This window comes from Leguminivora glycinivorella, chromosome 25, assembly GCF_023078275.1.
Source record: "Leguminivora glycinivorella isolate SPB_JAAS2020 chromosome 25, LegGlyc_1.1, whole genome shotgun sequence".
NCBI classification, from domain to species: Eukaryota; Metazoa; Arthropoda; class Insecta; order Lepidoptera; family Tortricidae; genus Leguminivora; species Leguminivora glycinivorella.
This window is the reverse complement of record NC_062995.1, coordinates 5,487,916-5,512,234: the sequence shown is the minus strand read 5'-3', so window position 1 is coordinate 5,512,234 and position 24,319 is coordinate 5,487,916. Positions and strand designations below refer to the sequence as shown.

The following is a 24,319-nucleotide window of genomic DNA, read 5'->3' as shown; positions in this document are numbered from 1 at the left end:
ATTACTATGTATGATGCCGTTAAAGTATGTTCCTAAAATGGAACACTATGCGTTATAGGTAAAATAGATTAGACTAATGTGGAACTGTATGCATTAGTGGTTTTTTTGTGAGTTTGACAAATATGGAACTTCATGCAGTCAGTGTTTCGTACATATATTATTTTACTTAAAGTATTTTAAAATAAAATAAAAAATAGTCTATTTCCAAAAAAAAATCAACAATTTAAAATTTACAGTTTAGGTATCGTATTACAAACATTGTAGCCTGAAATCGCATATATATTGCCACAAATGCAGATGTTATTTTTGCCTAAACAAAGACCGCAATTGTTTCCAGATTTTTCACGTAAAATGATTTATTGACGACATTGTTTTTCATGTAAAATGTTTATTTTTATATTGTCTTCAAGTGCTTTGGTTTTCATTTCACGCGAAATTATTAAAAGTAAAAAACGTTTTTTGAAACTGTATTTTTTTTTGTCATCTTCGTTCCCATACATATTACCGCATACTGTTCCAAATTAGACCAGGGACACGGCGTAGCCATTGATGCATGTAGTTCCTAATCTGGAACTGGTGGTTTTTTACTAATATTTCTAATTAGGTTGAATTTAGATTTTTTTCATAATTTTTATTTTATTACGTTTATGTTATTTTATCACATATATTTAATTCGTAGAGATTAAAAAATCCATGCGGTAAAGGGTTAAGTATTGCCTTTTTCTAATCACAAACTGATTTGAAAGATTGTAAAAGTGCTGTTGATATGATAATCGATTTATTGGAATCAAGAATCCGGTTGCAGAAGACTGAAATGACCCATTAAATTTTGTAGGGGTTGGGAACATTTGTCTACAATTTCGCGATAAGTTTTATGATGGTCATACTTTTTCCAGTAATGCCAACTGCAGACGCCGAGTTGTCAAAAAAGGCAAAATGGCCGAAAGAAAGGAATAAAGACTCCTTCGATGTATAAAGTTATTTTGGACTGATTTTTAATTTATGTCGTGTGTTGTGTGATAAAGTTAAATTAATTAGCTTCCAAAATGAAGGAAATAAACATAAACATAGAAGGATACAATGTTAACGGCATATGTGTCGGTTGTTTGAACTACAATCGCAAAATGTTTTATTGTAACCAAATAAAAGAATGCTTCAAATTACTTGGAGATATCGATGTGAGTACTGTTTTTTACTTATTTTAGTGCTAAAATTAAAGTGTTTATCTAAAAGCTACATGCTTACAAGTTTACAGCAATGATTTAAGTTATGTATTCGTAGTTTGCAATGTAAACAAATCGAAGAACAAGAATCCTAGGATCGGCCATCTTATAAATTTATTGTTGCGTAGCTAAAACTTTATAAAACGTAGTCGTATAATTCTAAAAAATAATTAGTACTTATAATTAAGTTAAAGTTACTACATTTAAAGGTACTTACCATATTTATTTATTCCATATGGGTTTTCTTTGACCTTGTGCCTTGTCAACTACCTAATTGTGATTGTTGAAAAACAATACAAGTGTTTGTATCCGCTACAGTAAATCATCCCGAATAATTCATTGCTGTATTTGTATTGACTATATTTTTACATATTTTATTTAGATATTTATGCTTATTTGTGTCAATCAGTGCCACTATGCACATTGCTAATACTTTATCCTGTAAAGTTCAAATAAATAAATAAACAGATGAACATATGCTTCAGGTACCAGATGGCCTTCAAGTACAAGTCTGCTGGGAGTGCCTCGCCGCTGTACAAGCGTCTCTTCGGTTCCGGAACCAGATCATTGACTCTTACAATGTCCTCATTGATTACTCAAGAAAGGTAACATCTGACAATATTCATCTTTTTTACCCTTTCTTTTTTACTTATTTTAAAAAGTTTTTTTTAAAATATTTATTGCTTAGTAAGACAAAGTATACTTGACTTTTAAAATAAGTTTGCCAAACTGCGAAACAGTTTGTTGGCGAATGAAAATCACCCGGATTTATAAGTAATTATTATTAACCATGATAACAGGACACTTTGTATGAATATTCCCTTACAAAATGACCCATGGACACTGCCCCAGTGCATACTAAGTACAGAACTAAAAACATGCATTAAACAACAGACTTTTATTTTGTCTTATAACTATTTTTTGTTTTACAATTCCCAGAGGGTAAAGCGTAAATTAACATACATTTAACATGATGTTTTCAGCACACATTTCTCAACTCTCCATCGGACCTGTCTGTCCACGCTCGGCAGAGGCTCACAGCCACTCCACCGGAGATGTCCTCACTGCAGAATTTGGTTCAAATAGAAGTAGATGTCAGCATTGTTAAGGAGGAAACTAAAGAGGAAATAGTTGGTAAGATTATCAAAATACATCAGACTATTAAGCCTTAAGAAGATTCGTTCATTGCCGTAACACTGAGAATGAAATGAAAAATAAACAAGAAAATTCTATTAAATCAATACCTATGTATTTAATCTGAATCTTCAAACTGTAATTCTGAGCTCATATTATATGTAATTCGGACTCTTAGACGCACGGCCGGTGTCCATCCTTACTTTGTAGATATTCCGCGAGTTCGCATGAAGTGCTTTGCTTCTTCTTTTCTTATGCGCACTGCCAAGGAGTGGAATTCCTTGCCGACGGCTATATTTCCGAGCTCATGTATCCCGGCAACCTTCAAATCAAGAGTGAACAGGCATCTTCTGGGCGAGCTCACTCCGTCGGAGGCCATATCTTTGCCTTTGGCTAGTCTGTGGCCAAGAGTAAGCCCATTTATAATTAAGTAACTTTTTTTTCAACTCCCACTCCCCGCTCCCCGCTGAAAGTACCGCCCACCCCCTCTCGGTAACCTCACAATTACCGCCTTTCAATAACGCGAACAGTCGACCTGTCACATTTCACTCATACAAGCATAGTACGCGTTCACCTACACGAGCTTAGACTGTGTGCTAGTAACCTTTCATATATTTAATCGCCACTGTGCTAGAACGCTGTTTTTCAGCCCAAACCAAAGTAGAAACTATACATTTATAAATTAAATAAAACTAAATTAGCTTCAAGCTTAATCTCGAATGCAAAAAATAACCTGAGAGACCTATATTTAGAAAAAAATAACAATTAAGTACTTACTTTTCCTTTTTGATACATTCATTTCATTTTGTTTATGAAACAAATTCATCTGAAATTTCTATTTAATTATTACAGTAGAGACGGAACCAGTCAAATCGGAGACAGAATACTTTGACAACATTGACAACACAGACTTCCAAGATGCTGAACCGGAATCCTCAGAAGATGACATGCAACTATCCAAGCTGAAGAGGAAAAAGGACAGAAAGACAAAGAAGGTCAAGAGGAAGAGAGAGGAACGACAGAGGACGGAGAAGGTTAAGATTAAGACTGATGTGAGTATTTCCGCTTTTTTTAATTATTTGATAAGGCATTTTTTAGCCAACGGGGGAACAAATCAAATTATTAACCCCCGACGCAAAAACGACGGGGTGTTATACGTTTGACGTGTCTGTCTGTGTGTGTGACTGTCTGTGGCATCGTAGCTCCCGAACGGATGAACAGATTTAGATCTAGTTTTTTTTTTCTTTGAAAGCTGAATTAGTCGGGAGTGTTCTTAGCCATGTTTCATGAAAATCGGTCCACTAAGCCGCGGTCGGGGGTTTTTCAAAATTTTAATTTTGTGGTTAGGTTATTTTATTTTAGCGTTGGTCAAAGGCACCTAGCCTTATCAGAGATAACATACACTAGAGGATTTTCAATGGGGACCATGGCGGGCGGGTGGCCTAGTGGTCAGGATGTTAGCCGCGTAAGCTGAAGACCCTGGGTCGATTCCGGGCTCAGCCACCAGTGAGCCTTGTCGTTTTTTTTTTCTTTCGTTTATGATATCTATTTAAATTTGTAAGTATTATAAGGCATTCTATAATGAATATATTTTAGTATCCGTTTTCCTTTTGGATTATTATGAAATGCAGAATATTTATTTTGTATCAAGCAGAAACTCTATTAATCTGTGTGGCTGTCTGTCCGTATGTCACAATCATTTTTCACATACTATAAAATATTTTAACTAAATTTTGAAGGCTTTGACTTTGGAAGTGGTCTTTTTAAAAAAATATATATATTTCTAGTTTAAAAATTTCATATATTTCCTTGCAACATATGAAATGATATATTTGTTCCTTTACCCGTAGGAAATAAAAACGGAGAAGGAGCACCAACGGAGCCTCCGAAAGCTGAAGAATTTGCCGACAGACCTCGTGGAGTTGTACACTATGACCGAGGAAGAGATGTGGGAGGCAAGTTACGTTTTACTTTCTTACTCTCGACCATAGAAAAATAAAATAAAACTATGGAAACGGATTAACGTCCCGGTAACTCCCGTCACCCGGGAGTCACCCGTTGACCACGAACGCTGTAAAGAGTTCGAAACGTCGGGATGTATTTTAAATTCATTATACGCGATTTAATCCGTTTCCATAGTTTTATTTCATGAGTAACTATCGCGGTAATCGAAGACAATATTATAGAAAAATAAGTAAGGAAAGAGCTGTAACTCCATACATCAGTAAATGCAGGTTCTTTGTAGTGACATCTAGCGTCATCCACGCGCCAACTAGCGTATATTACCAGTACTGCTACTTGTCAATAGATATCGCGACGAACAAAAAGTCTAATGCTCACCAATTTTTAGCTAATATTACAATAGTATTAATCACTACTCTGTTTTCAATTCCTTCTGCTTGTAATATAAGTTGTAAACTGTTTTAATATTACATTTTTGGCAGACACGACACGGTTGACACCTAGGGTCGAGTAGAAGTACTGATAATTTACGCTATTTGACGCGTGAGGTCGCGGGTTCAAACCCCGGCTCGTACCAATGAGTTTTCGGAACTTATGTGCGAAATTTCATTTGATATTTGCCAGTCGCTTTTCGGTGAAAGTGCCTCGCGTTTTTGACAGGCGGTAACTGTGAGGTAACCCATTCAGCGGGGAACAGGAGTGGCCATACTGTACGATAGTAGTCTTTATTATACTGTGACTGTACCTTCGTTTATGTAGAAAATTAAGTTTGCTGCGGGCCTTTAACATTGCATTTACTAAGCTGATGTTCACAGGTGAGGGCGGAAGATGTGAGCAGTGCAGAATTCTGCGCTCTCAAATACAAGTGCTCTGACTGTGTCATCGGGTTCAACTCAGAACGGCTGATGCAGGACCATATGCAAGGGAAACATCTACCGGTAAGAAATAACTTGACCTCATATTATTTTTAAATTTATTTGACCCCATTAGGGTTGCAAAAAAACGGTTTTTTTTCTGGCTTGAAAAAAAACATGAAAAAAAACCGTGAAAAAAACAGTTTTTTTTCTGGAGTATGTTTTTTTTCTGAAGTATGAAATCTCAAAATTTGCAAAGTAGTTAATACTTTTATACGGTTTTTTAGACTTAATGTTACCTATTAAACGAATTTAGTCAAATAACTTTAATTTCTGGTCTTATAAAAGTAACATTTATGAAATCTGTAGTTAGTAGTTATCACTATTTACTGTTTGCAACACCACCGCCTCTCCACGCTACACGCAGCATCGGGGATTCCCCAATAAACGTTTGTATACTGAATGTTAATTGAATTAAAATGTACGTTATTGTTATCGAAACACGTTACAACTCACGAAAAACCGTTATTCTCGTATTATTTGTTCATCTGAAAAAAAACCATATTTAGAAAAAAAACCATGGTGCTCGGTTTTTTTTCATGTTTTTTTTCATAATTCTGAAAAAAAACATTTGGTTTTTTTTCTATTTACAACCCTAGACCCCATAGACCATTATAGGCACTGTTGCCACCAAAAGCTTACAAGGCACGATGTTTTCAGTCAAAGGAAATAGTAAGTCCGATGTACTTAGGATATGTTTAGGAAACTTAACGATAGAGGGCGTGAAAAACTATTATATGCCGTAGTGCAAGTTGGTCGCTAGATGTCACTGTTACCCCTGCAAACTGGGTAATGACTTGTAAAATGTATAAGTATTTTTTGATGTCAAAATTTTTCGCTAGATGTCGCTGTACCACCTGCAAACTAGCGAACGACATTCTATGGTTAATGAGGAGGCACATTGACATTTTATCCCGCGAGGCGGCGCCTGTGCAAGTCATGCATCTAAGCATGTCACCGTCATTCATTTGTAAGAGAGAGAAAAAACATATCATCTTCTCGCTCTCTCGTTTGAAATTCTTTATCTGTGCAATGCAAGTGCAATGGACTAATAGGGTGGCGCCATCTGTCATAACCTTTGCGTGTGGCTCCTCATTATATGTAATTAAATTGTGAATTTTGTTATTGTCATCTTTTGAGAAGTCCGTGTAGAAATAGTTATTTATTTAACCGATTGATGAATTACTATATTCCGTTTTTTTTAACATTAGAGATAACGTAAAAGCACAAAGCACGAGGTCTTTTATATGAGACATTTTTGCCACAACTGTCATTTATCAACTGTCAGCCATACTAATATTATAAATGAGAAAGTGTGTGTGTCTGTTTGTTTGTCCGCCTTTCACGGCAAAACGGAGCGACGAATTGACGTGATTTTTTAAGTGGAGATAGTTGAAAGGATGGAGACTGACATAGGCTACTTTATTATGTCTCTTTCTAACGCGAGCGAAGCCGCGGGCAAAAGCTAGTATGTTATATATTTGTAAACTACTCACAAATCCCTTTAATTTAATACCACACACGTAGGGTTGCAAAAAAAAATGTTTTTTTTTCTGGCTTGAAAAAAAAAACATGAAAAAAAAACGTGAAAAAAAAAACAGTTTTTTTTCTAAAGTACGAAATCTCAAAATTTGAAAGTAGTTAATAATTTACACGGTTTTTAGACTTAATGTTAACTATTAAACGAATTTAATCAAATAACTTTAATTTCTGGTCTTATAAAAGTAACATTTACGAAATCTGTAGTTAGTAGTTATCACTTTTTACTGTTGGAAACACCACCGCCTCTCCTCGCTACACGCAGCATCGGGGATTCCCCAATAAACGTTTGTATACTGAATGTTAATTGAATTAAAATTTACGTTATTGTTATTGAAACACGTTACAATTCAAGAAAAACCGTTATTGTCGTATTATTTGTTCATCTGAAAAAAAAACATATTTAGAAAAAAAAACCAACGTGCTCGGTTTTTTTTCACAATTCTGAAAAAAAAAACATTTGGTTTTTTTTTCTATTTACAACCGTACACACGGTATGATTACGCGCTCGGTTGCGATTTCACTATTTGTCACATGAAAGCCCTCTTAATGTGCGAATCAAATTGTGTTTGACGACCGGTCTGGCGCAGTCGGTAGTGACCCTGCCTGCTACGCCGCGGTCCCGGGTTCGAATCCCGGTAAGGGCATTTATTTGTGTGATGAGCACAGATATTTTTTCCTGAGTCATGGATGTTTTCTATGTATATAAGTATTTGTATATTATATAAATCGTTGTCTGAGTACCCACAACACAAGCCTTCTTGAGCTTACCGTGGGCCTCAGTCAATCTGTGTAAGAATGTCATCATCATCCTCTGCGTTATCCCGGCATTTGCCACGGCTCATGGGAGCCTGGCGTCCGCGTTGACAACTAATCCCAAGATTTGGCGTATGCACTAGTTTTTACGAAAGCGACTGCCATCTGACCTTCCAACCCGAAAGGTAAACTAGACCTTATTTGGAATTAGTCCGGTTTCCTTCACCGAAAAGCGACTGGCAAATATCAAATGACATTTCGCACATAAATTCCGAAAAACTCATTGGTGCGAGCCGGGGTTCGAACCTGCGACCTCCGGAACGAAAGTCGCACGTACTTACCGCTAGGCCACCAGCGCTTCTGTGTAAGAATGTCCTAGAATATTTATATTATTTAATTTATTTATGTTTTGTTGACAGAAAAGCCCGTCCTGCCACCAGTGTGACGTGTGCCGCGCGTACTTTCTGACTCGGGACAACGTGGCGTCGCATCGCGCGCTGCACTTCACTGCGTACAGGTGAATCTTATTTCAATACTAGCATTTGTTCTTCTTCAACCTAGCGCTTTCCTGCTCAGTCTTCTCCACTTTGCCCGGTATTCGACATCCTTAGGCACTGGTCCCACCGCGAGCTAGTAAGCTATGAGTTATCGGCTATAAAAACGAACAAAAGATAAGCACCCACGTGCGAATAAAAGAGACACGGCGATATTGATAGCTCACCGCTGGGCGAGTAACTATAAACATCGCCGTGTCTCTTTTATTTGCACGGGAGCGACTATTTTTTGTTCGTTTTTATAGCCGATAGCTCATAGCTTACTAGCTCGCGGTGGGACCTTAGGCGTGAGATTGTTCTCTTGCATGTCCGCTCCCACGACGTCCAGCCAGCGCTTCTTTGGCCTACCGGGGCCGCGTGACTTAGGGCCTTGGACAGTGAGATTAAGGCATCTGTTTCCGATGTAGTCCACAGGTTTGGCCTATATGGCCATATTGGCCATCGGAGGCGCCTGTCCTGCAGCTTATCCGCTGCGTCACGGATTGCGACTAGCATTAAATTCTAAAATTGCGGAATGTTCCATAAAAACTTCCATCCCCCGTTTTAGGGATGGGTAGATAGAAAGAGACAAAAAAGCCTATGTCCCATCCCTTCAACTATCTCCACTTACAATTAATTTTTCCAATTATCCTTTAATTTAATAAAAATATGTAGAAAATAACGGGTCCTTATCTTTTTTTAATAGGCTAGTTTCCTACTAGTCAAATCAGCTTCTTTTTAAATACTGTCAAAACGGGTTGCTAATATGGAATTACTATGAAATACTGAGGAGTGACGTCACGGTCAATTCATTTACTTTATATATTTCTGCTTGACTTATTAAATATAAATTGTGTTTAAACATAACTACTGTCCATATTTTTCTTCTAATTATGTGGTGCTTTATTTCGTGCACTGCATAAAATATTTTATTTTAAGCATAGGAAACTAGCCTATTCAGAAAAAATGGATGGAATGTGTGAACAATGATATTATGAGAGTGAAAGGTATTAGTATGGAAATGAGGACTGATAGAGAGGAATGGAGGAAGATGATCTGCTGCGCTGACCCCAAATAATGGGAAAAGGACAATGATGATGATGAGTCTTAAAGTAATATTTTCCAACTTTGCTACAGATGTACGGCGTGCGACGCGCGCACGGCTCTCAAACGACGAATGGTGGCACATGCGCGTACCCATCGAGAGCAGGCCGTCACTTGCCACACCTGCGGTGAACAATTTAGGTATGTTCCAGATCTTGATTTGTTATATACCCTGTTTTTATTGAATTCCGTTTACTCCGTTCAGTGTTGTGTTCCTGCCGGTGAGTAAGGCTGCCAGAGCTCAACGAGGGTGCGGTGTGCTGATGACGGGAGGACTTACGGAACTAACTTGTTCCGTCTATTGTCCTTTGAGTCGTCGGCAACCCGAACCCTTCTTAGAACTTGTACACTCCTTTTTGCTGTGGACTTAATACAGCAAAAGGGAATGTTTCTAATGGGGTGGCAACGCGCATGTGACACTGTTTGAGTTGCAGGCGTCCATAGGTTACGGTGACCGCTTTCCATCAGGCGCGCCGTATGCTTGTTTGCCACCGACGTAGTATAAAAAAAAATTTGAACTTTAAGGGATGGTTCTTTAGACCAAATACAATTAATATCTTTAAGATACTAGCGTCTTAACTCTTACGGTTATCGAGTTATTAAAAAAATAAAAATAATTACTGAACACGTGTGTGACAGCCTTTACCACTTCCCAATGTTATTTATTTTGACATATGCCGTCAATCGCTTGACACTAACTTGAATGAAATAAAACTATGGAAACGGATAAAATCGCGTATAATGAATTTAAAATTCATCCCGACGTTTCGAACTCTTTACAGCGTTCGTGGTCAACGGGTGACTGAGGAAAAATATACAATGTGCAAAAGTTACCAACATAAAAGAAATATTAACGAACCATGACCACAAATAATATAGATTTCTAAATATGAATATAGATTTTATGTATGGTGTTGGACATTTGCAGTTTGTTCTTTGTCACTTTTATGTAGATTAATTGGTTAATTATTTTTTAACATAGTAATGGTAAATTCTTTGAATATTGTATAACTAGCTTTATTAATAGTGTGTGAACCTGCCTTAGAAATCTATATTATTTGTGGTCATGGTTCGTTAATATTTCTTGTATGTGGGTAGCTTTTGCACATTGTAATTTTTCCTCAGTCACCTGTTGACCACGATCGCTGTAAAGAGTTCGAAACGTGGGGATGAATTTTAAATTCATTATACGCGATTTAATCCGTTTCCATAGTTTTATTTCATGAGTAACTATCGCGGTAACCGAAGACAATACTAACTTGAATGTTATGCCATCAGACTTTCCAACCCGAAGGGTAACTAGGCCTTATTGGAATTAGTCTAGTTTCCTCACGATGTTTTCCTTCACCGAAAAGCGACTGGCAAATATCAAGTGACATTTCGCACATAAGTTCTGAAAAACTCATTGGTACGAGCCGGGGTTCTAAGTTCTAACCCGCGACCTGCAGAATGAAAGTAGTAGTAGTAGTAGTAATACACTTTATTGTACAAAAATAAGAACACAGACAGGAAAGAAAAAAGAGCACACACATCTTTTTTTTTTCAATTTAATGATTATTATGTAAGAAATGTTATTTTATTAATATTTGATGTAAATATGTGTATAGGTTAAGTTATCCATAGGTAAAGTTCACACACAATGTATATTGTTATATTGAAATAAATAAATTTAAATTGAAATTTGTACAAAGGCGAACTTATCCCATTAAGGGATTTCTTCCAGTTAACCTTAGAGCAGTTAAAGGAGAATTCTAGACGGTAGACTTTCCTAAGCTAAACCTATACCTAACCTACAAACTATAGCAATATAGACTTTATATCATATAATACAGTTTTATGACTACCCTACGTATGTATACACAACCTACCTAACCGCAAACATCTTTTTGATTAAGATGCGTCCGAAAGCCATAACTTTTTTAAATTCGCTTTTAAAGTCGCACGCTCTCACCGCTAGGCCACCAGCGCTTTGAAAATTCTAACATTTATTTACTTTCACAGTACAAAATCCAAACTGTCGTACCACCGAGGCGTGTGCAACCAAGCGAGGCCGCAGTGCGACTGCTGTGGAAAAGTGTTTGCCAATAAGATGACCCTCAAATACCACCTTAAGTGAGTACTGTTTCACTTATCAAAAAGACATATGTAACTCCGTATAGACAGATAAAGTCAGAAAAAAACGTACCTCAAAACCATACAAAAAAAGGTACGGTTACCTAGATGGCGACACAATATAATCATATAATCCCGCACAGAACAATAAAACACAGAAATTGAAAAAAGAAATTAAAAATAGGGAAAAATAATTGTAACAAAACGCACCAAAAATCTAATATTGCCGAGGCCTTGTACCAGTTGCAGTCGGCACGTCTGTAAAGCCCCTTATAGTTTTTTTTTAAATGACCAAATACCTAGATGTTATGTCACAAATAGAGATGGGCCGAATATTCGGTAAATATTCGGTATTCGGCATATTCGGCAAGTTTTTCAATGTTCGTATTCGGCCGAATAGTTCGGTTATATTGCCGAATATTTACCGAATAAACAAAGTAAATAAATAGCGTAAGTTTTTTCGTAATTCATCGGATAATGACATCCTATTTCAGCATTCTAAGAAACCACCAAAGGAAGTTGCGTTAAAATAAAAGTACCTACAATAATTAATTAATTATGTTAGAAATTAAAATAACGTAGCTTAGAATACAAAATCAAAATTTTCTTATGCACTAAATTATAGGAACATTAAGAGCCATAGTACCCATTACTTACCAATCATTGAAAAGTTTTTAACTCTAAGCCAGGATTTAAAATATGGCGGAACCGAATATTCGACCGAATGTTCGGTTCGGTAACAGCTGAACCGCTTGTTCGGCCGAATATTCGTATTCGGCAAAGTCCGTATTCGGCCCATCTCTAGTCACAAATATCAGTGACTGGAAATTAGAAAAGAGGACTTTGATGGCCTAGGCCTGCAATGTTTGTATGAAATTCCATTATTTACCTCTTGTCCTAGCCGCACCTGGAACGTCATACTTCGCGGCCAATAAGGCACATAACATCAATATTTCATACCATGTTTGAGAAAACTTTTTTAAAACCATTGTTTTTAAATGTTATTGTTTTGTAGGATCCTGCCTCAGAACAAAGAAGATAAACCTAAGGAGAAGTTGTACATAACCTGTAAGGGTTGTGATAAAGTCTTCCACTCCAAGAAGAGTTACCGGGCGCATGCGTAAGTTAACTATTACACGTTTAACCAATTTTAAAATAGCACCTCTTAACGCTTAAATGCATGATTTTTTCTTTTAACGAGATATTAATATATGTGATAGACAATGGTTTTCTGACTCTGGGAAAAATAATAAAAAAAATATTTAAGATCGATTTTTATACTAAACCAGTGTTAGAAGTTAAATAGGCCAAATCTTATTTATATAAATATATCGTAATTTATTAGTTTTATTTAAAAAAATGACTACTATTAAAAAAAGTACACTATTTGTGAAACCTTTATGATAAAATGTTTAAACATAAATTAATTACTAACTCCGAAAAAATCAGCCTAAATCACATACTAAAATTCGCCATCGTCCTGTTTTTTCACACTTTTCCGCCATTTCATCTTAATACTTAAATAATAAATAGTTAATCATTATATTATTTAATTTATTTGATTGTTTATTAAATAATAATAAGTAATGAATAAGGACTGAACGAACGGTCTCATAGCGAAGAGTCTCGATCAACATCTTAAGAGACTCTCGCTAGGTGGTTGGATCAAGGGCCAGATGCGTGCGGCGGTGATCTTGGACACGGCGCGGATAGTCCGACGGTTCCTCTCTCTGCAGCCCTAACCACCGGCAGCTTGGGCCCTGCCCCGCTGCTGGCGGCACCCTAGGTTAGGTTTTTTATAATGTGTTTATATGTTTTATATTGTTTTGTAAGTGTTTTATTTTATTTTACTTTTATACTCATATTGTAAAAAACCTAATCTAAGAAAAGAAATAAATAAAGGAAGTAATGAATAATAATTAAGCAATAAATGTGATTTTGGATAGCTACATATCGAGCCACGGGCCATCAAATATATGATGTATATATACATCACCATGCATTTAAGGGTTAAAAAGTAGAAAATGGACCCTGATAAACTTGGTAAGGCCGAAAGTACACTATCATATACACCCTGTTTTTATTGAAGTCCGTTAACTTTAAGGGATGGTGCTTTGGATCAAATACAATTAATTTATCTAAGACTAGCGTTTTAATTCTTATGGTTATCGAGTTATTAAAAAAATAAAGATAATTTCTGAACACGTGAACTAAGGTTTCTGTTTGATCCAATGGTTGACTGGTAGAGAATGCCTTAAGGCATTAAGTCCGCCATTTGTACAATTTATGTCGTGCAATAAAGTCAAAATAAATAAATAAAATAACACGTGACAGCCTTTACCAATTTCTAATGTTATTTGTTTTGACATGTGCCGTCAATCACTTCACAGTAACTTTATACTAAAAGTGATACGTGTCGAATTTAACGAAAAAAAAACACGGTGTAGAATTGGGATTACCTTTTTGATTTTTGTCGAGCTCTCGATATTTCAACGCAGTTACATGCATCATGATCACGGAAAATTGACGAAGGCGGGTGGATGTCAAAGTTGCGTAGACAGCGCGCGATCTACCCTCCTTCGCGCGCGTCGGCTGCGTTCACTGTCAGCGTTACCACTGGTCGCATTCACTCGATGGTCTATCCAAACACACTACACTCACAGTGTCACTACGTTTCTTCAATTCTGACTTTTTTATACAAACAAATCACCCCTGTCAATATAAGTCTAATAAAAATAACCGTGAATGATTCAAAACTCTTACACTATCATATCGTCACTACTTTTAAAAAATCTCGTATCGTATCTCACGCTGCTCCTCAAAGTTAAAACGCAGTAAGTCATATGCATTCCATACATACTTACTACAATTTTCTTTTCATTGACAGACGAAGATACAAGTTTTTTTAAAAGTAGTGACGATATGTTTATCATAGAAATATGATCATAGGTCTGTATGCATCAATTGTGACGTGTTGTACCTAAATCAATTGTGACGTGTAATATGTAACAATATTATAAATAAATGAGTATGAGTATGCCTCCCTTTTTCTCCAACGTGAAGAAGGTCAAAAAAGATGAGTGGCGTGGGTTGAGTATTTTTTGACTTAGTTAAACACCGCTGCATACAATACTTTTTCTACGACCATGCTTACTTTTTAATAGTTTTCTAGAATAACTTTCGTGAAATTCACACTGTTTCCAATATTTTGCACTGCCAGCGCAGCTGCGCAAAGCCATCCCCCGCCGGCTTACCGCGCACGCGCGCAGTATCGTTATAACAATGCGTTGCCATGGTTACAGAGCCAAACAATCCGTTTTTCAAGTTTTTCGTTACTGCGCGCGTGCGCGGAAGCCTGCGGGCGCTGGTTTTGGGGAATAGACTTTTATGTAGGGTTTTAAAGATCTATGCACGACCCTGTAAATGACGAATAACAGTTCGAGAGTAGAATAGTTATTTGTTTTACAAGGGGGCAAAGTTGTTGTTTAACCGCACGTGCCAATATTGATACCCGTGCAAGCGAATGATTCCAATATTAAACCGCGCGAGTAGCGAGTGGAATCTTGAGCGTTGCGAGGGTTTTAAGGCACTAAGGTTAAACAAACTTTGCCACCGAGTGAAACACAAAATTTTTCACCACACCAACGCGAACTGACTATAAAACATAAAACTAAATCAAAACTAAATTTGTTTTTTATCATGCAGAAACGTCTGCGAGCGATATTAAATACATATTTTTAAATTAAAGGAAAAATGGAAAAATGGAGCCGGAGGTGTGAATTTTTCCATTTTTCCTTTAATTTAAAAATATATAAATCAAATCTATCAATCTAATCAATATTTATGATTCAAAATCATTATTTACACTTTACACGTAAATTATACCAGCCAGCTCAAGACATCAAGTTAAAATTCGTATGAAATTACTTTGCACTCTTGTGGATAAAATGCAATTTTGCTATCTGTTTTCGAATAGCAAAGTAAGCCTTTACCAGTTGGTGTGGTGAAAAAATACATATACATGTGTTTGTTTCCAGTGTGATACACGACGGTCTAACATACCCGTGTCCCATTTGCGGTAAACTGTTCCAATGGAAGCGAAACCTGGCGAGACATACAAGGAACCACAGGTATGAAACTAATTCATATTAATATTTTATAGAATAGAATTCATTTATTCACCCAATACATCATTACAAGGGTGAATCACTTTTTGCTTGGTTGTTATTGCCATTTACCTCCGCCTTACAGAAGACCGCAGCCAAATAGCACTAGACCCTACTCATAGTGTTGTGTTCCTGCCGGTGAGTAATTCTGCCAGAGCTCAACGAGGGTGCGGTGTGCTGATGACGGGAGGACTTACGGAACTAACTTGTTCCGTCTATTGTCCTTTGAGTCGTCGGCAACCCGAGCCCTCCTTGGAACTTGTACACTCCTTTTTGCTGTGTACTTAACACAGCAAAAGGGAGTGTACAAGTTTCTAATGGGGTGGCAACGCGCATGTGACACTGTTTGAGTTGCAGGCGTCCATAGGTTACGGTGACCGCTTTACATCAGGCGGACCGTATACTTGTTTGCCACCGACGTAGTATTAAAAAAAAATGGTTACGGTCCCCTGGGTCACCCTGGTTTTATGCAAAATTATGCTACTTTAATTATGCAAACATGCATGTAGTCCATGTTTGTAGATGGCCCATTAAGAAAGGGATGTATTAACAACAGAAAAATGCTTGTTTGCATAGTTTAAATAGCATAATTTTGCATAAAACCAGGATGACCCAGGGGACCGTAACCATGGCAATAACAAGCAAGAAAAAGGTGATTCACCCACGTAAACATCAGAAATAGCAAATACAAAGACTTAAAACAAAACAGTAGAAATAGACATTTTGACGACCGGTCTGGCGTAGTCGGTAGTGACTAGTGTTAAGCAGCGTTCCCGGGTTCGAATCCCGGTAAGGGCATTTATTTGTGCGATGAGCACAGATATTTGTTCCTGAGTCATGGATGTTTTCTATGTATATAAGTATGTATTTATCTATATACGTAAGTATATCGTCGCCTAGCAGCCATAGTACAAGCTTTGCTTAGTTTGGGCACAGTATAAGAAAGAGTACTACCGTACAGTATGGCCACTCCCGCTCCCCGCTGAAAGTGCCGCCCACCCCCTCTCGGTTACCTCACAGTTACCGCCTGTCAAAAACGCGAACAGTGGACCTGTCATATTTCACTCATACAAGCATATTACGCGTTTACCTACACGCGTTTAGACAGTGTGCTAGAAATATTTGATCGTCAGTGTCCGAGGTGTGGTTTGGGGTTGGGTTGATCTGTGTAAGGTGTCCCTAATCTTTATATTTATTTTAACTATAAAACTCCCGTGAGACTCACACATATTTAAAAAATATTTTAAGCGGGTTACTCACGTGTTAAGTCGATATAGCGTTCGACATGTTTCGATCCAATTTTCGAGGATCTCTCTCAAGAGTAGCGACCCCGCCTATACATGTCGAGAGCGCGACATCCATTGGATCGAAACATGTCGAACGCTATATCGACTTAACCCTTAAATGCATAGTGATGTATATATGCATCATCTATTTTTGACTCTATTGACAACATGTCAAAATTGAAATTTGAATAAATTTCTGTCAAGGTCATGCATTTAAGCGGGTTACTCACGTGTGTCAACACGTGAGTAACCCGCTTAAAATATTTTTAAATATTTATATTTATTATTCCAGAGACCGAGACGCGGGCGCTACGCACGAGTGCCGCGACTGCGGGAAAACGTTCAGCTCTCGAGACTGCTATAATAACCACATGAAACTGAGCAAGAGACACGTTCAGGAGGACGCTTACGTGTGAGTGTTACCGCAAAGACATATATAACTCCGTATAGACAGATAAAGTCTAAGAAAAAAACGTACCTCAGTACCATATAGAAAAAGGTACTGTGGCCTAGATTGCATTACACCTTTTGGGGTACGCTCAGCTAGATAGCGCTAATATTAATATATGACATTTTAAAACATATCAAACTAAGAATATGGGCCAAATTGTCAAAAGTTTTAAGCCTGTGTCAAGAGATGGCAGTCTATGCACTGTGATTACACATTCAGTAACTATATAATACTCGATCCTCTTTGCAGACACGAATGCTCTTATTGCGGGAAGAAATTCGCAACGAAATGGTGCATGGTGGACCACATAGACTGGGACCATCTCAAGCGGATCAAGTACCAGTGCAGCGTTTGCTTCAAAGTGAGTCAACATTATTGTAGATTAGAGCAGAGAATGAAATATATAAGCTTACTAGCTTTTTGCCCTCGGCTTCGCTCGCGTTAGAAAAACACAAAAAGTAGCATATGTCGTGTTTCCATCCCTTCAACTATCTCCACTTAAAAAATCACGTCAATTCGTCGCTCCGTTTTGCCGTGAAAGACGGACAAACAAACAGACACACATACTTTCCCATTTATAATATTAGTATGGATTGTCAAAGTAAATTCTCCACGAAGTGATGCATGGTGATCAAGTACCAGTGCAGCGTTTGAGACAAAGCCTTAGAGAAAGAGTGAGGAATAAGTAATTGAAGAATTGTAACTCCATACATCGGTAAATGCAAGTTATTTGTAGTGACATCTACCGACAATAACGCGTCAAATAGCGTAAATTATCAGTACCACTATTCGACACTAGGTGCCAACAGTGTTGCGTCTGCCAAAAATGTAATATTAAAACAGTTTACAACTTATATTACAAGCAGAAGGAATTGAAAACAGAGTACTGATTAATACTATTGTAATACATATTAGCTAAAAATTGTTGAGCATTAGACTTTTTGTTCGTCGCGGCATCTATTGACAAGTAGCAGTACTGGTAACGCTAGTTGACGCGTGGTTGACGCTAGGTGTCACTACAAAACCCGCATTTACTGATGTATAGAGTTACAACTCTTCCCTTACTAATTCCTCTATGGTACGACGTAATATCAGCGGTCCCTTGAGCGTCGTTATAACCGGACTCTACTGTACTTTTTTTAGCGATGAACAGTTAATCTTGATGCTACGAATGTACAATACAATACAATACAATACAAATACTCTTTATTGCACACCTCAATACAGGAAACAATATAGCAAGCCTATAATGCCTATTTTACAGGCATTCAAAACGGCAAAGATCATGGTGGCACACATGAACAACATTCACGAGGGCAAGAAAAACCGGGAGCCGGAGGGCGAACATCTCTGCGAGATCTGTGGCAAGTCTTACAAGGTAATAAAAAAAAAGAATATTGGGGACACCTTACACAGATCAACTTAGCCCCAAACTAAGCAAAGCTTGTACTATGGATGCTAAGCGACGATATACATACTTAAATAGATAAATACATACTTATATACATAGAAAACATCCATGACTCAGGAACAAACAAGGTAAAACCACAGAATATAATAGTACAAGTACAGGTTTCGTTTTCTTTCAACCCCTTATTTGCCAAGAGCGGCACTGAAACGTGAGTAGTTTCATGTGCTCTGCCTACGACTTCATGGGATACAGGCGTGATTGTATGTATGTACAAGTACAGAAGGCTCACTGCTTTGATGTTAACAAATTGCCGCCTTTTTAGGTGCCTACATAATGTTTGTCAATGGATGACCTATGAGTCCTTGAGTTCGATCTCCTTTTCTATAGTCAACGAAAATATATACACCCTGTTTTTACTGAATTCCGTTAACTTTTAGGGAAGATTCTTTAGTTCAAATACAATCAATTTCTCTAAGAAACTAGCCTCTTAACTCTTACGGTTATCGAATTATTAAAAAAAATACTGAACACGTGTGTGACATCCCTTACCACTTCCTAATGTTATTTGTTTTGACATATGCCGTCAAGCACTTGACAATGAGTTTAACGTTATGATAAAGGTCCTCTCACACTAATTAATCCATTTATTATGTATGGAAACCAAAATTTTTTTTTTAATTTAACAAAAAGCGATATACAGGGTGGTTCCTGATGACAAACCTAACTGCTTGTCGAATTTAACGGAAAACAATAAAAACACGGAGTATGTAATAGGTACTTAGTTATGAAATTACGATTCTGATTTAGGGCCTACATAATGTATGTCAATGGATGACCTATGAGTCCGTGAGTTCGACATGTTGCCTGCTTGTCAAAAAAAAACAAGAGTAGAAATGGAACAAATTTTTTTTTAACCCCCGACGTAAAAACGACGGGGTGTTATAAGTTTGACGTGTCTGTCTGTTTGTCTGTCTGTCTGTGGCATCGTAGCTCCCGAACGGATGAACCGATTTCGATTTGTTTTTTTTTTGTTTAAAAGCTGAGTTGGGAGTGTTCTTAGCCATGTTTCATGAAAATCGGTCCACTATGTCGGAATTTTTTTTAAATTTTAATTTTGTGGTTAGGTTATTTTTTTTTATAATACCAACACTTATTGTTCTCATCATAGAAGAATAAATAAGGGACCCTACATTAGTAAATGCAAGTTATTTGTCAGAGATGTACAAAATGGTTTTAAAAAAGCATTTAAATACAAAATGCAAAATACTTTTCAGATTTACTATTTCAAATGCAAAATACCAAATAGTTTTGAGTTTTGTATTTCAAATGCTAAATGCAAAATAGGTATTTTCAAAATACTTTTTGAAAATAAAATACCTTTTGACCAAATCTCAGATATTTTTATTTATTTTCGGTATTAATAATCATGAGAAACAATGCCGAACAAAAACTTCTAATAACATGGCACCTAATGAAAGTAATGAATGACATTTTGGTCATATTTATCAGTAGGCAAATCAATAAATTATGTTATGTTATTTTATTTATTAATAACATAACAGAATTTGTTGATCGCCTACTATTTTTAGGTATTATTATACCTATTGTACCTACTCACTTAAATAATGTAAAAAACTAGACTAACAAAAAGAGAGCCATGGCTCCATTTTGTTGATTGTGCATCTAGTTCTTATATTTCATACCTATATCACCTAAATGCTCTTTATTTATTTTCATTCTATAGCTTAGGATTTTTACAATAGGAATAATAACTCAACACTTAAAAGTAGGTAGGTAATTAAATCAAAATCAGTCATTAGCACTCAGCACCAGCAGTCCAGCCAGGGGCGGCTCACTCCTCAATTCTATCGCCGCGCTACAAGTACATGTCAGCGGCCGCGAGTTCGCGGCCCATTCATTGGCAACGACCTTCGCGCAGCGCAATAAAATTCAATGTTGGCTGCTCGCGTGCGGTCCGTTTGTTAATGTAGGTAAGAATTTAGAATGGCGGCATTTTGTGAACATCAAAGGAGTGAGCCTTCTGTACTTGTACTATTATATATTCTGTGGTCCAGCAAACAATAAATCCGTTAAATCGTCGGCGTCAGTGACGTCGCTTTCCATAGATAATATTCGTTTTCGTTTGACATTGACAGTGTCAAATTGACACTAGTCAGCCAGGCGCGCATGGCTAGCAGGCGCCTCTATCGGTCAAATTCGGCAATACAAGCGTCATTTGTTCACATTTTGTTTGACTGGTAATGTTGGCTAAACTTAATTTAATCATAAAGTATTTTGCATTTTGAAATGCATTTTAAAAATGCAAAATACATCTCAAAAAGTATTTCAAATAAAATACAAAATGTTTTTTACTAAAAGGCATTTAAATGCAAAATACAAAATAGGTATTTTGCATTTTGTATTTGCATTTTAAATAGAATTATTTCAAATAAATCGCATCTCTGTTATTTGTAGTGACATCTAGCATCAATCACGCGTCAAATAGCTTAAATTATCAGTACCACTACTCGACACTAGGTGTCAACGGTGTTGCGTCTGCCAAAAATATACGGTGTGACGTAATATATGGACGACCGGTCTGGCGCAGTCGGTAGTGACCCTGCCTGCTGCGCCACGGTCCCGGGTTCGAATCCCGGTATGGGCATTTATTTGTGTGATGAGCACAGATATTTGTTCCTGAGTCATGGATGTTTTCTATGTATATAAGTATTTATATATTATATATATCGTTGTCTGAGTACCCACAACACAAGCCTTCTTGAGCTTACCGTGGGCCTCAGTCAATCTGTGTAAGAATGTCCTATAATATTTATTTATTTTATTTATTTATTTATGTGGACGGCTAGAAGCATCTCCTATGGGTTTCGAGTAATACTCTTTTTATTCTGATTATTGTATTTATGCTTAGTTATAATTATTAATTCCATTTTCCAGACGGTGAAGCGACTGAAAGGCCACGTGTGGGCGATGCACACAAATCGCTCCACGACGAAGAGCTTCAAATGTAAACTCTGTCCCGCCACCTTTACATGGCAGACCTCCATATACAAACACGTCAAAATGATGCACGATAAACGACCCAAGGTATGTACATTACATATCGTCACTACTTTAAAAAAAACTTGTATCTTCGTCTGTCAATGAAAAGAAAATTGTAGTAAGTATGTATGGAATGCATATAGACTTACTGCGTTTTAACTTTGAGGAACAGCGTGAGATACGAGATTTTTTTAAAGTAGTGACGATATTATATAGTCAGCCAGTGGCGGGGCGTGAAAATTTTCGTTGGTAAAGCCGGTTGGGTTTTTGGCATCTCTTTTGTATGGACTTCTACAAATACTAGAGCATTTTAGGGAACCCGTTGGGAATCGAGTTGTATCGAAGCTCCGCCACTGATAGTCACACCTCGGACAATGGCGATCAAACATATTTATTTGTGAGTGTGTTTAGTAAAACGTCCCACTTTGTCTGTTACCATTAAGGCGAGATTTACTTGTATCTTTATATGAATAAACTGACAAAGCGGCTTTATAGCAATCGACAAAGTGAGACGTTTTCCCCCGCACACTCACATTTATTTATTATTCAAATAAGTTACACAGCATAACAGTAAAACCAAGGCACTGTGAAACTAAAAAATAAAACAATACGTATAGCACACAAATAGTAAAAAACAGATTAAAAAAAACAGACGACAATATTCTATTTAGGCGACGACGTAACAGCGTGGCTCCGTTGCGTCACATCTCGGACACTAGCGATCAAATATATGAAAGAGGCGCGTTCCTAACACACATTCTAAGCTCGTGTAGGTGAACGCGTACAATGCTTGTGTGAGTGAGATATGACAAGCCGACTGTTGGCGTTTTTGACAGGCGGTAACTGTGAGGTAACCGAGAGGGGGTGGGTGGCACTTTTAGCGGGAAGTAGCGAGTGGCCATACTGTACGATAGTACTCTTTATTATACTGTGATATAGTACTATATATACTCGCCATGTCCCGCCATCTTTACATGGCAGACCTCTATAAACGACCCAAGGTATGTACAAAAAATATGAAAAATCACAAAAGTAGAAACTACTTTTTACTTTCTAGGAAAATTGTTTTAACTTGATAGGTTTAGTAGTTTTTGAGAAAAATACGGAAAACTACGGAACCCTACACTGAGCGTGGCCCGACACGCTCTTGGCCGTTTTTTTACAGAATGTTTTTGGTGGGATTGTATCTTACACAGTGTTTGTTTTGTTACAGCAATTCCGTCCGCCGGTCAAGAAGCAGGAATTTCCCGGCGCCGGCGCAGACCTCATCGCGCGCGAGTACTTCCAGCAACCCGCAGCGCTAGCGCACATACCCCTACACAATATTGTCCACAACATCGTTTAACACCACTCACCAGAGGGCGCCATAAGTCCTTAATCAATTGCATATAAGAAAATTCAACCTGAGCCGCTGTGACCCTGGTCCACAAAATTATAGTTAAGCCAGAATGAGTGGTTAGGTCAAAAAGTGTGTCCACAGGGATCATCCACATATTACGTCACACCAAATTTCAGGTTTTTGGACCCCTCCCCCCTCCTATGTCACGCTTTTTTGTATCCCTTTAACTGGGATTGTCACATTTAGTATGACCCCCCCCCCCCCTTACACTGACGTAATATATGGATGACGCCACATGAGAGGGCATTGTTTGGGGACTGGTGTCCCTCTCGCACTTACTGACAATGTCAACATTATTCAGTGACGTCATCACTGTCATACATTGGGAATAGCAATCAATTTTCAAAGTTACTACCAAATCTACTAATACCCAATTGAAGGTATTTTATAATTATACAAATCTTTGATTTATTGGCATCAAAATAATAACATTATAATTATTTTCCAATTCTTTAAAATATATCGAAACCCTAGTTTCAATATATGTAACTCTAAAATAATATAAGCAGTTATAAAGTCAGGTAATATACAGATAAACATACTACTACTATGGTAACCTCATTAACACTGGCCACACGTGCGAGAGGGACACCAGCCCAAACAATGCCCTCTCATGTGGACCGTTTTCGCTGGTCTGATACGATTACCTTTCAATCCCAGTGATAAGGTTCAATTTAGTATGGGAAAAATGTGATTGCGTTGTCCCCTGTAAAGGTCTTTGCCCTGGTCATAGAGGAATAAGTTAGGGAAGGGTTGTAACTCCATACATCAGTAAATACGGGTTATTTGTATAGGCATAGTTAAGTGACATCTAGCGACGCGTCAACTAGCGTAAATTATCAGTACTGCTACTTGTCAATAGATGTCGCGACGAACGAAAAGTCTAATGCTCACCAATTTGTAGCTAATATTACAATTAATCAGTACTCTTTTTTCAATTCCCTCTGCTTGTAATATAAGTTGTAAACTGTTCTAATATTACATTTTGACGAAACACAGTTGCCACCTAGTATCGAGTAGTGGTACTGATAATTCACGCTATTTGACGCGAGATTGTCGATAGATGTCACTTAACTATGCCTATACAAATAACCCACATTTACTGATGTATGGGTCACATTTGTCGTCACCCATTTGGTAATTTAAGAATTTACCAGTGTTATATTTATAAATGTAATATATTATTTATTTAAAATACCTAGCTATATATTTTTACTCTACAATTATCTCTTAGCTTTAATTTACAGTATTTTACAGTATTTTATTGTC

The 24,319-nt window shown here is 37.3% G+C and overlaps 1 protein-coding gene across 1 annotated transcript; it reads left to right on the top strand.

Moving 5' to 3' along the window:
• The first annotated feature begins 954 nt into the window (after positions 1-954).
• Positions 955-23,222, top strand: LOC125239314 (zinc finger protein 345-like). Its single transcript, XM_048146858.1, has 16 exons — positions 955-1,178; positions 1,709-1,828; positions 2,207-2,357; positions 3,210-3,409; positions 4,208-4,312; positions 5,135-5,257; positions 7,948-8,045; positions 9,199-9,306; positions 11,167-11,277; positions 12,293-12,397; positions 15,315-15,407; positions 17,022-17,141; positions 17,430-17,541; positions 18,445-18,558; positions 21,547-21,696; positions 22,865-23,222. The coding sequence occupies exons 1-16, from the start codon at positions 1,047-1,049 to the stop codon at positions 22,994-22,996; spliced, it is 1,974 nt and encodes a 657-aa protein (XP_048002815.1). The 5' UTR covers positions 955-1,046; the 3' UTR covers positions 22,997-23,222.
• The last annotated feature ends 1,097 nt before the right edge of the window (positions 23,223-24,319 follow it).